This window comes from Nipponia nippon, unplaced genomic scaffold (assembly GCF_047370975.1).
Source record: "Nipponia nippon isolate SJK-2023a ecotype South Korea unplaced genomic scaffold, ASM4737097v1 scaffold_9, whole genome shotgun sequence".
In the NCBI taxonomy this organism is placed as follows: Eukaryota; Metazoa; Chordata; class Aves; order Pelecaniformes; family Threskiornithidae; genus Nipponia; species Nipponia nippon.
This window is the reverse complement of record NW_028262413.1, coordinates 34,866,505-34,880,989: the sequence shown is the minus strand read 5'-3', so window position 1 is coordinate 34,880,989 and position 14,485 is coordinate 34,866,505. Positions and strand designations below refer to the sequence as shown.

Here is a 14,485-nt window from a genome sequence, read left to right as displayed (position 1 = left end):
CATCTATTAACAAGAAGTTATGGGTTTTTTCCAAGATCTGTTAAAAAAATTATCCAAGTTTTAGCAAAATTAAGTGAAAGAATTCTTTTTTAAATGGTTTCTTATGTCTTTTAGAAAAGATAATAGTGTTCTTATGGCTGATTGTATTTCAATTCTGTAGTTACAGACTTCATGTTTATCAGAAAAATCTTAGATTGTAATGCTGCATCTCTGAAAAAAGCATAGTAACAAAACAAATTGATTATCAACAGTTTAATTTAGTGTAGTAACTCTTACTGAATCAGTGTACATTACATCTGGAAAATGTGTGTCACAAATACTGTGTAACAGTCTGGGAATCCAAAAAAATTCTATTGTTTTCAGATGCCCTTTTGATGGAATAGCTATACCTATTGTTTAATCATAAAAAAACAAACAAACAAACAAAAAACCCAAAACCAACCAAACAACAAAAATGCAAAAAAAAAAACCCAAACCAAACCAAAGCAAACAAAAAAACCACCCAAACCACAAAACCCCCACATCCTTAATCAGTAAGGTTTAGCAGACATCATCCATATTTGGCTGTTTATTGAAAACAAACAAAAAAAAACAAAACAAAACAAACCATCCCAAACCAATTCTGTTTAGAGAATGTCTTCCTTTTTAAGGGAAGTAATTAATTAAAAATTGCTAGTTTCCTTCATAAAAGAAGAAAGTCTCTAGTACTCTACTCCTTATGAGAACAGGAGACTTTAACACTATTTTCACTGACTTTATAATTAATGTAGATTGATTAATACTCATGCAATTTACCTGCCCTTTTAGTGCTTAAACAGATTTAAAATAAATTTGCTAGACCTAAGAGAAAACTTGAGCGTAAATGTCAGTTCCAAGGACTTATTTATACTGTTTCTGCTATGGAAATGAATGCAAATCAATATTTTATCACCAAGATTAAGAAATATTTTCTATTTTTGTTTCTAAAATAATTTTCTATTTTTGTTTCTAAAGTAATTAAGCCTTTTTTTTTAATCATTGTATTTTAGAAGCAGAAATAACACTGCATCATTTTATAGCGCAGCTTCAAGATAAAATGAATCTTGTTAAAGCAACTGGCTGAAAAAATATCTAGATGTGCGTTTAAAAAATGTAATGCCTTGGAAAACATGAGTTCATAAATATGCTCAAATTTTCCTCTGAACTATTGGGGAAGTAGAATTTTACAATAAAGTGTGAAACTAAAGAGATTCTCTGTTTTGCTGCCAAAGTGAAATTCTGACTACTTTCATGGGACATGTGCCAGAATTTTTCTTTATGCACATTTTCCAGGTGATCAATGGAGCATCTACACAGTTGTCTCCCTGGGACTCTAAATAGGAGAAAATATCTGAAACTTCTCCAGTTCCTGCTGATGCAAAATTATCGTTGAAACTGATGAAACGTTGTCAGCCATGAGATTTGCATCCTTGATCAGTAGAGAGTATTCTTAAGATAGCTCACATGATCAGAAGTTTTGGTAAACCTGAAAATAAATACAGGATTGATTGATATATAAATAATTCTAGCAAAAAACATAGATGCATATATACAGACACCTGTTCTTTTATATTGTTTAATACATACCATTTTTGTAAGAGAGTTTTCCTTTGCACTTGCCACATGTAAAACTCTTATTCACTCCACTAATTTTACTAATTTTCAGATTAAAACCTATGTAAGGAGAGGGTTTTCCAGGTAGCCTGTGTCTTCTAATGTTGCTGATACAGCTGTTTAAAAATGTCCTTGATACTATGATAAAGAATATGGTATATAAAAAGATACAAGTTAACTAGAAAAAAAAAGAAAACCCTGTTGAACACAGAAAAGACTGTGATCTGTTTTCATGAAACAAGTAGTGGTAAAGATCAAGCTGCTGACTGATATGCTAGTGGCTCCTCTGGAGTTGACTGCTGAACCTAGGTGGACTTGTTTATGTTACACTGGAGTCTCAGAGATGTGATGTGGCAAAACATCTTTTTGACTCTGATTCTTCTCTTTGAGAAATGAGGTTTCTTGATCAGAAGCCAAACAGCAGCAAGTGATTTATCAATGCTATCACAGATTCATAAACTATATATTGCTCTAGGTATCACCAGTGTAATTGCAGCCTCAATGAAGGAATTCTTGTCCATCAGCTGCATATATACGAAGATGGAATAAGGAGAGAGAGACACAATGAACTTATTATCAAATTTAAAATAAACCATGGGAGAAGAATATGTATAAAATGAATGAGTAAGAACTAAAGTGTTTTTTAATCTTAACCTGTAAGTCTTCCTGTTCCATTAGGCATAAACAGGGTAGAGCTGATGCTTCTTTGCATCCATAAGGCAGGGAAGATACTGCAAACATAAAGTGGAAATTTGTTTGGGAACTTTAAAAGGCATGTTGGTTGAAATTTTCTTTTATTAAAAAAAAAAAATAAAAGCAAAGGACAAGGAGACATGCCATTTCCTATTAACTATAAAAAAGGATTGTGGAATTCAGAAGGATTTATGCATGTTCTTTCAGATAGAAAAAGTCCAATAGAACCAAAAGTCATGCTTTGAATTCCAGTGTACCAGTCTATAGCTCTTAACATCTGTGCATCTTTCTGGTGTTTATGCATAATTATTCCAACTTATTACTTTCAAGCTGAGCTGAAACAAACAGTGTGTAATTTGATTTGGTCTCTACTTATAGCATAAAAGCTAACAGTGGGGAAAATAATCTTTTCTATGTTTTGTTAAGAAGGTCGGGCTCTTTACTTTCATGAGAATTATCTTGAGACTTTTTTGAATTGCTTCAGTTAAAAAAAAAAGTAACTATATTACAGAACAAAACATGCAGAGCTCTATAGTATTTGGTACATGAATACTATTTGTCTTTTGTAGTCATGAGTAAGCATACATTTTTGCCTTTTTTTTTTTTTTTTTTTTACATCTAACATGTAACTAACATCATTAGCCATGGAGGAAAAAAAAGTGTTACTCTGCTATACTCTTTAATGCATTTGAAGTACTGTCACCACCTTCCTCCTTAGTTTTATCTCTCAATAAGACAAAGCAAACCAAATCCTTTCAGTCTATGCTCACAGATAGTTTTATGAATCTCTGCTTGTTCTGGCTTCTGTCATCCTCTTTCTATTAAGTTTGTTTACTTTTAGTGTGATTCCAAAACCTGGAAGGACAACTTCAGCTGAAGTTAACAGGTGTCCATAGAGCTGAGTCATCTCTGTCTCACATACTAATAATTTCCAGAATTACAGTAGCCTTTTTTTGCACTAATACTACATCAACAATGCTTTCAATTTCAAGTATATGTCGTGGTTTAACCCCAGCTGGCAACTAAGCACCACACAGCTGCTCACTCACTCCCCCCACCCCAGTGGAATGGGGGAGAGAATTGGAAGGGTGAAAGTCAGAAAACTTGTGGTTTGAGATAAGAACAGTTTAATAATTGAAGTAAAATGAAATAGAATAGTAGTAGTAGTAATAATAATAATAATATAATACAATAATAATATACAAAGCAAGTGATACACGATACAATTGCTCACCACCCACCGACCGATGCCCAGCCCATTCCCGAGCAGCGATCGCTGCCCTCCAGCCAACTCTCCCCAGCTTATATACTGAGCATGATGTCATACGGTATGGAATAGGCGTTTGGCCAGTCTGGGTCAGCTGTCCTGGCTGTGCCCCTCCCAGCTTCTTGTGCACCTGGCAGAGCATGGGAAGCTAAAAAGTCCTTGACTGGTGTAAGCACTACATAGCAACAACTGAAACATCAGTGTGTTATCAACATTATTCTCATCCTAAATCCAAAACACAGCACTATACCAGCTACTAGGAAGAAAAAATCAACTCTATCCCAGCTGAAATCAGGACAGTATGCTATATGCTTTGTACTGCTATCTAATAACTTTTTTGCTATTTTTCATTTTTTCTTCCAAACATAGAACTGTTTTTTACAAGAGTAGTGTCAAGGCAGTGAAGTGAATTCAGTAATATATGAAGAATGTTTTGAGTTCTAACTCCATTCTTTCAAATACTTGCAACCCATTCCAGATTGGTGTCTTCTACAGACACTATGAAATTCTGTTCATCCAACTTGCTGAGAACACTGGCTGAAATCAACCTGTATGATATTTACTGACACCCCTGATGATAATTCTGCCAAAATATTACTCCCAAATATCACAATACAATTGTGCACTATTTTCTACCAATTTCACCTTTACTGTATTTATCTTGCTTACATAGGGAATGTCATGAAAAACAATTTTCAAAAATCATGTTAGCATTTTGGTATTTCAAGTCTTTTCCTTCTCTCATATCAGTTAAACCAGTTTGCTTATCAACAGAACAAAATCTGATTTCCTTGTCTTATCTCAGTAAGCAATGTTGGCTGATGTAATCTTTTTATTCTGTATGCGATTATACATTGAGTCATTTTTTTTCTTTCACTACTGTAAGTCTTGAAATTAGTCTTACTTATCTAAATTTTTTAATCTCCTAGTTTGGGCTTTTTGAAGATAATTTTTAAAGTGTTTGAGACTATTTTAGATACTTGCTTAAATTGTAGCTAGGAAGTGGATACAACTCCACAGGAGAAGCAACAACTTCATACCAACAGCAGCTATGAACATCATACCCTGTGAAATATGTGACTGTTTCCTAGACATAATGTTTTGCTCCTTTGTTCTTGATCCTAGGTGTATATATTTTTCTTGGTCTTTAACAGTAGGATATTTATATGAGTAGCATTTTAGCATTAGCCGTTAGCACGTTAGCCATTAGCACACCATTAGCATTTTATTTTACAACAGGGGTACACTTTTGAAGCAAATCTCTCAGTCTTCCCAATTCACCACATTTGGTTTGACCACTGGAATATCTGAGTGTGATATCTAGATATTTTACCGATGCAACCAAGGCAGATGTTGCTCTCCAAGATCACACTTGGTTTGGTCAGCAACTAATGGGCTTTCAGTCCACATGGCCAAAAATACAACTGGTATGAAGTAAATACCCCCAAAACTTTTGTGGTGTGGGCACTTGAGTCTTCAGCACCAACTGCTTTGACCTTCTGATCTGCTCTTATGGCACTAAACTATTTGCTATTGCACGCATACTCTTTGCTGCCCAAGATGGTCAGCAGCTTGCTCCTATGTCCCAGGCAGCCATTGAACATTCCTTCCCTACTGTCACTTCTGCCTATGCTGTTAGCACAAATCAACTTGCATGTCTTGGTGAAATCACCATGTTTAGTGTAAGAAGCACCAAGGAACATGTTTTTGTTTGAGTCCTGAGGGACTGCTGTCACAGTTGGCATCAAACCAAGTACCTGTTTGCTTGGATTTCTTTGGAAGGAATATGGTGGGACTTCAGCTTGCAAGTAAGATCATGATATAGCAGTCCAAGTCCAATATTTTGTGGCGATGTTGGCTGTGTGATATGGAAAGATTTGCAATAATCAGTTATCTATTTGCTTTCATGGGCTGTAATTAATTACTTGGTTCCATTTACTGTTATCATTTTTATCAAAAGAGCTAAAATATGCCTCTTTATCCTTTATTGATACTATATGCTTTATTATTCTGATGTGTTCTGGGGTTGGAATAGAGTGCTTAAAATGCACTCTGCATTTTACTCACTTCTATCACTTTGACAAGCCAGAGACTGTCAAGAAAGCCTGGTCTTCAAGAGGACTGTAGTTTTTTGAGACCACCAAAAATTAAGAAGCACTAGTATTGTACCACATTCTGTAATCAGATAGTTCTCTTGATAGTCAATAATTTATTCTTTTAGAGGTAAGTTTCAGAAGTTGGTAGAAGTATCTAGTAGCTGTTGATAGACAATAGAAAACAAAAGCCATTAGAAGTCTAATGGGACTCAATTTCTAAACACCAGAGATGTTTTTAAAGCACGTCCTCTTGTTTCAGATTTACAAACCATTTTATTAATAAAGACACAAATGCAGTTTCTATCTTCACTAAGCTGACCTCCTGTTTTGGCTCTCAATGTATCCACTAATAATTTTTCTACATCACTGCTAGTAAAGTGCTAGCAGCAATTCTTCTATTTCTCCTGTCAAGCAAGCTTTATTCAAGTTTGACCTTCTCTTTGTCAGACAAGCATCACTCATCTCTTATGATGCGCTAGCTTTAATATTATCTTTCAAGCATTTTACAGTATATCTTCCTAGAAAATGCTTCAGCAACATAACATCCTGTAGGCTTACATACTGTAATATTCTATTCTGTAGTGATAATATTAACTTCTGGGTACCTCATTTATTATTTCAGCATGGCTTAATTTGTGTTATTGTTTTGGACAGACAATCTCCTACCTTAATGTGCTACTTTTATTTGACCCTGATTTTCATGCTTTATTTCCCTTTCTTAGCAATACATACTAACTAGAATTGTCCAGTTCATACTACAAACTACTACTGACTATGGATACTTTACACATGTTATTTCCATGGAACAGCTGTATTGTTATCTAATTCCAGGAAGTATTATGTCTAAGGGGTTTGCTTCCAGGAATGACGTAATTATCAGTCAGTTTGATGTTGTTGCAACTGTTTTGCAGAATTAAAGATTAAAATGGTACTTTGAGAGAATAATTAACTTTAAATCTTTTTCCAATTTGGTGTTATACAATTATGTACACTTACAAGAGCGGAAAATCAAGGTAGTATACATAATACTATTTTAATCCTAGGGTTTCCTAATGGTTTAGATTTTTACAACCTTATTATAGTTCTTGTGCTATGGCAGGGGAGTGGTAAACTAAATTTTCGCAATCATTAAAGAAAGAGAAGTGTACTAGGATGATGCTCTGCTGCTCAGAAAAATGCACGAGTGAAATAATGACATAAGGCTTGAAGGATGGTTATGATGGGGGGGCAGGAAATCTTCTGAACCTCTTTGATATAAACATCTCTGCTGACTGATGAGACTATTGTCCAGTTGTATTTCTGGTCATATCATAAGCTACAAAAGCAAAGGTCTGTCTTCACTTCTATATCTTGCTAGTTTATCTTTCATGCTGGAAGAATCTGCCTTTTCAGCATCCTTTAGAGATTTTTTTCTTAGGAAGTTTGGGTGTAGAAACTAGTTAACTGATATGATGAATTCCTGTGTTTTGTGGTAAATTACAAGTGGCAACATTGCTATTAAAAATGGATAAATCAGACCACATGTTAATTTGAAAACAGTTGATAACAGTGCAGAGTTCAACTTTTGTAAGATCTATTAGCTTTGGGACTGAGTTTGAATAGTAATTATGCAGCGTTAATAAACACTTGGAAATTTTACTTAGCCTTCTCAAAACCTTTAAACTCATATGTGGAAGAAAATAACTTGGGGGCTTATTTGAGGGGGCTGAAAGAATGCCAAATAAGCCCCTCTCACTCCACTCCCCAACTCCCCCCTGCCATATCCCCCCATCTGCGGACTAACTTACCTCAGTGGATACTGGGGAACCATTTTCAACAGAAACCAGGATTTAGTATGTTGAATGTTATATAGCCTTTTAATATCTGGACCTTCTTATTAACAGAACCTTAAAGACTAATTCTAACTAGTGAATATTTTTAATTTCTTGTTTACCTAAAGGTTTATGTCTGTTTATGGGAGGCTTAGGCAGTGGTAGTAAAGAAGGAGGATTAGAGATAAGTGGTAAAGAATGGTGCGGAGCTGGAGAGAACTTTCTAGCTAGCAGGAGCGTTTTAAAATATGGTCTGCTAAATATTCCTTAAGATTGTTCTCTCCTTCCTAAAGTTTTTTTGTTCTATCATCAGCTTTTAAGAATTCTGCATAGAAAATGAGCTTATCTGGAGAAATGTGATATAATAGATGATCATTATGCTTTCCTTGCTGTAATTAATGATATTCTACCTTTTCTTCTTCTTGGTATTAATTGTTATAAATTTAAATGAACAACAGAAACCTCGTACCACTACAGTATCCTTAACTAAGTTAGAACAGTTTTCTCCTCTTTTTACCAGTTACCTAATTAAATATAATTGAGCTCGAAACTATGAGACTGCCAAAAAAAGGGGGGGGGGGATTGTCCTTTTGCCTTCAATATTTGACATTTGTAAATATAATTTTCACTAGTAAGTAGCTAGATGACAATCCTACCCTTCATCATTCCACTACACAAGTATATATATGGAATGCACTGAGCTGAAATAGCAACAATTATGGAGCAATATCACTCCATGGATTTTTCCTATAATCCTAGTAAAATACCCTCCAGTTGTCAAAAATGGCATATGGTATAGAGGCATAACATGAAGACTATACTGGAATTTCATAATGTAGTGAATTTTCACATAAAATAAAAATCTAAGGAGAAACAAACTAATTGAAATAAAATAGGAAGTATCCCATAGAGTTAATTAAATGAACCAGTGTTTACACTGTTCTTAGTACATTCATAACTTTTCTGGGTTAGTTGTTTGCATTAGAATGTGTGGATGACAGAAAAGAGTTATATGAAGATAAGCTGTTTTAAGTAAATCATTGTCATTCAGCAGTATAATCTGAGATGTCTAGCCTTGTATCCCTGATTTGAAAATACATTCAGTGATCTCTTACATAATCATAGTTCGTTTCTTATCTACATCAAGGAATGTTGCTGTCTATTCTGGTAGCCTAATGACTACCAAAGTGAATTGCTTGGTGACTGTACAATTCCTGATTTGGTGCTCTCATGCACACAGGGAACACTTCCACAGTTCAGATTTTTTCACTCATGGTGAGTTCAGAAGAAGCAGTAAACAATGAAGTTTTCAAACTAATTTTGTCTCTGAAGATGCAGTCATTTCTTACAAAAGAAAGATGTTCTCAAAAATCTCATTTTCAGAAATTTGCATCAGTTGTCTGCCTTATGCAATTTCTGTTGAGAAAAGAGGCCATTAGACTGGTGCTTTTTTTTTTTTTTTTAAGTAGCAACTACAAAGAAAAACAAGTTAAACCAAACACGTAATACTTTTTTCCCTTCCTAATTTTTGATTGTCACTCTCATTCCTAAATTTAGGCAAAATTAGGTTCCAGTAAAGGAAGTGTAGTGAAATTAGATGAAGCTGGCTGAAACCCAAGAGAGGTAAAGAAAATTTCATATGTTCATCTCTCGTGCTCTGAAATACAAAATTCCATTTAATGTGGAAGACAAGTCTCAACAATTTTGTATTTTTTAATACAACCTTCTAAACAAACTGAATTAAACATATAATTCATGTGGTTCTTTAGGCAGCTGGTAGCAAAGGACCTGCAAACTATTTTAAAACTGCATTTCATATAAATAATACTGAGATTTATTATGAATTTTTAAATGGCAGTATTACATGTATTGTTATGATTAGATATTCTAGAAAGAAGGTGTAGGTTGCATGAACAGATTATGGGGAGGTGTCTTACCTTACAAATGATGTCCTGCCTAAAATTTCCCTCAGTCCCCAAATTTCTCTTCACCTTTTGGACTCTGGCTTTTTTACAAGTTTGAGAATTAATTTGGTCTCTCCTACTTAGACTCCTGTTGGTATATCCTGTCTTGCCTTTCCTCTCATTCACCTGTCCAGATGCTGCTCCAGCACTTTGGTTTTAACTGTTCCTTATACTTTCTTTAGACCTCATGAAAGCATACCCCAGTTTATTTCCACAGCCAGCCCAGCTTACAGTCATCTAGTTACTCCTGGCTCTGCTCTTTACCCTGCTTATGAAAATGCTATAATAATTTTGGAGTGGGAAAGTAAGACCATATGGTCATCCAAATCTTCTTTATATGCTTGTGCAGAAAGAGTAGCCAATCATATCTGATGTTGTCAGACAAATACATTTCACAAATACATTAGGGAAAAAAAAATATAAAGACTAAACTCCTTTCTATACATCTACTCATCAAATAAGGGTAATTTGACAACTAAAACACTATAGCTTAATTTAGTCAAGAATTAATTTCTGAAGCAAAATAAAAATTCTAGTATTTCTGAAGGGGGTGGGGGGAGAAGTTTTGAAGTAAAAAAAAAGTAAAAAGAAAAAAATTATACCATGTCCGTTTATATTCAAGAGAAGAACTGAATATATATGAATATACATGAAAAGAATCAATTCATGGCAAGCAGATATTCTTGGTGCACAGAGATGTGCTTGGTCTATTTTTACTAAATCGTGGAATTTACTATTAGTAATAGTTTTAATTTAATATTCTGTATAACTCAAAACATAAGTTTTCGTTGGGACAATAAACTAGTTCATTGTAGAACAAAAGGATTGTTCTACAATAGCTGTGATAGCTGTGAAAGAAAAGCCAAGATCTGCAGTAAAGCATAAGAAAATGGCCAATTTTGTGGTCTCACAAAATTGCCTAGTTGGATTTTCTGTGGATTCAAATTTGGTGTTGTGACATTGCTAATACCAGGTAGCTCAGTCCTCTTTAACCTTTATGAATAATACAAAATCAGATATAATTTGACTGGTAAAACATGTTTTGAACAATATGTCTCCAGTTCCTATTCTGCCTGTTCTTGTGTACGCACTTTGCTTTGATCACATAAGTAGCCTCTAAAATTAGTGCCGTAATAGAGCCTTTTGGTTCCCTGGAGTGTTGGTACTACACCATATGCACCTTTACATTTGGCAATATATTTTTCATATATGTGTTTGAATGTGCTGTTTTCTTGTAGATAAACTGGTTTAAAAATGAAACATGGCATATGTTTGAGGTATAAATGATCATTTTGTAATGTATGTAATGTGGGATATCTCCAAACATCTTAAAAATACCTGAACTATTTAAAGGGCCTGTAGAATGTGTACTCCAATTGGGGAGGAAAAATGGAAAGATTAGTAAGGTTAAATTAAAACAATGCAGTTTCATGTATGCTGTGTACTATAAAGCGTCAAAAAAGAAAGACACTTATCGGTGGAATAGTATATAAAAGAATTTTAAATGTACTTGTATTTTTAAATTGACAAGACAATAAAATAAGGTTAGCTTTTCCTGTCAGCAAATATTTTCTGTCTGATAGTAAATGTGAATACATCACTTTTTGCCTTAAGCAATTTATAATTTTATATATATATATATCTATCTTATTTCTTATACTTTCACAATTGTAGTTCTTATATTGGCATTTGGGGGGTAATTTCTGTCATTCTATGAATAGCAGTGGTAGAATAGAATAGTAATAGTTCAGGAGATTTTTTTTTTTTTTTTTTTTAAATATCCTTAGTAGAAACACTCGTTTTCCTTGAAAATAGAGCATTATTTTTTTGAACTCTGCAACTATATTAAAAATATATTCATTAATATTAAAAAATGTATTAAAAACCAAACCAAAAACCTAAAAATCATGTGGAGATGAGATACAGCATATAAACTATATGGTGTCCACAGAGTCCTGCATAAGTGGCAGGGGTTATTATCTACTGAAAACATCTTTTTGCTTGTTTAAAATGTAGTGACAGTGGTCTTGCTGCAATGATACAGCTAAGCCCAGGTGTTACTTGGATTCTGCTCTGCATTAGCAGATTAAAACAGTGTCATTTTTTTATAGCATGAGATACTTTCTCAGAGACTGTTTTCTCTAACCTGTATTCCCCTTCTTCCCAATTCTCTTTCAGATAGCGGTTCTGTGGATGAAAAGGTTTAAAATCACGTATTTACTATAGGGATCATGTATTTTGTTGATGTTTGTTTGTGACTTATTTGACCTGTTTGGTTCCTTCATTTTGGTTGTGAAATTTGCATGTTTTTCCCAGCTTTCCACTCTTTTGTTCTCCTTTGAGTGTATTGCAAATGTGTTGCATTTATAAACAGGATAACCCTCACTGTTGTGCTTATCATAATTGCCAACACAGGGGTCTGCTACTGTCAAACATGATATCTTGGAATTTTGCCTCTAATTATCATCTACACTGCATACACTATAAGACTTAAAGGACAACAATATTTGGGAAGCAATATCTTATCTTCCCATGGGTTCTTCCAGTGTGTTTCACTAAATGCTGAACGCTACCAAAATGTATTCCAAAGCAATAGTTACTCTAGCTTTGGCCTGGAGCTGACCCTGCTAAACATTTTCATATTAGGTGTTACATGTTTGATGCAGTTAAATTCTGTCCAAGACTTACTAAGAGCAACTGAGTAACTGCACTTTTTTTGGTCTTTATTAAAGGCTCGGATAGTAAGTGGAAGTTCCTTGGATACTTCCAAGCTTTATACAGTCCAGGCATTTAGTGGGTAAGTACCAATATGACTGTGAATTTTGTTATTTATATCTGCAAATTAGTCGCATAACGTTATAGTATTTTTTTCTAAGTTTTGTTCTTAAAAGAAATTGAATTATTTTAAAAGGAAGATACTCAGTTTCATTGTGTATGTCTTCTCTTTTAACTTTTTGAGTCCTTAATTTTTAAGAAATTAATACAACAATTCAGTTGCACGGGTCAACTGGATGACAAATTTTTTTTACCTCTCTGCATACAAAATGCCCTTTGAAGCTGCAGTTTGATTTTATGTCTTCATTTTAGTAAATGTGTAGTAATATAATATTATCAGTCTAATGTTTGAAATCTGAAAGGTCAAGGGGAAAAGATCTTCCAGTTGCGGAGAGTGAATGTGGCAGAAACCTGTACATTTTGTTTGGTTGTCTCCAGATGGAGTTATCTTACATCCAGTTCTAGCAATTCCTTCCTCTGAGGAAAATCTCTCCTTCCTATTTTGAATACCTTTTTGTTATTCAGTTTGGAAAGGAAAAAAACGTAAAAGCCATCGGTAAAATTTATCAGTTATATTAGTTAACTATTTAAAAGGGATATTATCCTCTTGGTGGTGCACTATGTAAGCACTGTTTGCTATAGTTATGCTTTGTTACAAAGACACGGTGATGAGATCAAATTATCTAATTTATCTTCCATCTTCTCATTTGTACATCTTAAAGGCTATGCAACAGAATCTAGACACTATGAAGTTTTTCCATTTAGATTCCTATGTTTTGGGTTTTTTTCCCCTAAAAGTTACTAATAGTATTAATTTGCTTAATATAATTCACATGCGGCTGTGGAAGGTGTAGTCAGGGTAACATTTGTACTTATTCCTAAAGCTTAAAGAAATTTAAGAGCACTCTCAGGCTTTACTGTGGCTTAGGTAGTTTCCATATAGTTTGTCACACCTTGAAGTGTTGTATTTCTTCCTTTTCCAGCTCATAGAAACCAGATTTGCTGGAAAAGTGTGAGACCATATTTGTGCAGGATTAGTTGCTGAATGCAATGTGAAACATTTTAAATATTGAAAGAGATAATTGATGTGGGTTTTTTTATTAACTTCATCTCTGGCATTAGAATAAAATTATAGTATATTTCTCTTGGCTTGCAAATGATACATTGCTTTCATTTTGATCAGTTACAGTTTTCTCATAAGGTCGAAAAGGTTGAAAGTATGTCATTACTAAAATTATAAACACTTTTGCCATATATATTGATCAGCAGTATTTTTTACTGTGTCAAAACAACTACTCCTTATTTGAATGGGATTTTCTAAGTACTGTATCTCTCTACATTTTAAAAATAGAATATAAGTACTGTGAATTTTCTTTCCTGACTTCCAAATGCAAAACATTAGTATTTCTGTTTGAATTATATTGTTTGTCAACATGACACTAGCACATCTGAAGCAACTTTGCTTCTCTTGATTGGATTACTGATTTGAATACTTTTTCAGCAATGTATTAGCCACAAAAACATTTACTAAGACTCCCTATGCTGGTGTTCACATTATTCTTCTAATGGAATCATGGAAGGCTTTCATCAGAACATTGCAACTGTGCCAGTAAATTATGACAATAACCTTTTGATTTGATGTATGACAATTTATATTTGGTGGCTTCTTCACTGAAGAAATCAATGCATATCAGAACCAGAAGGCATGACAGAGGCAGCTTCTGATATTTCCCTCAAATTCTCTTTGTCATATCTGCAAAGAAGGTATATCCTTCTTTTCTCTTTTGTGCTATGCAGTGTAAATTAATTTTTACTCATAGGCTTTGATGGCCTCAGATTTGAGTAATTTATGATTTGAGGCACCACAAATACTAATGTACCTCACCACTGAGGAGCAGGAATCTGACATCTTAAAAACTACACAGTAAGCTGCAGTCTGCTGAAACTAAGAATGATCATACTCAGAAGCATTAGTGTGTATGCCTGGCACAAAACTTTGTGTTTTGTGTACTTAAAAAAAAAAAAGCAGAAAGCTGTTCATACTTTTCAACAACTATTTTTTAGAAGTTTGGTGTATAGGTCACTGCATAGTTTTCGGAACTAGTAAGAGAACAATATTTAACATCAAAATGAGTTCAAATTCCTGAAATGCAGTGTAGAAATTGACATTCTCAGATACTTTTATAGGTGCTGTTCAGCGCAGAATTGCATATTTACATTCAATGCTGTATTCCTAGAATAATAAGA

The 14,485-nt window shown here is 34.0% G+C and overlaps 1 protein-coding gene across 7 annotated transcripts in view; it reads left to right on the top strand.

Annotated features, from left to right (window-relative positions):
- Positions 1-14,485, top strand: part of UNC13C (unc-13 homolog C) — a 262,536-nt gene that overhangs the window by 84,532 nt on the left and 163,519 nt on the right. For 4 of the 7 annotated variants that reach the window (XR_015701258.1, XR_015701259.1, XM_087743343.1 and 1 more), the window contains exons 2-3: positions 11,642-11,664; positions 12,196-12,260. Coding sequence is in view for 5 of the 7 variants with exons in the window: in XM_087743343.1 (XP_087599469.1) it covers positions 11,642-11,664; positions 12,196-12,260 (88 nt within the window). In the remaining 2 variants the exon portion in view is untranslated. The remainder of the gene's footprint in view (positions 1-11,641; positions 11,665-12,195; positions 12,261-14,485) is intronic. The other 3 variants (XM_087743345.1, XM_087743347.1, XM_087743346.1) reach the window with 1 other exon arrangement.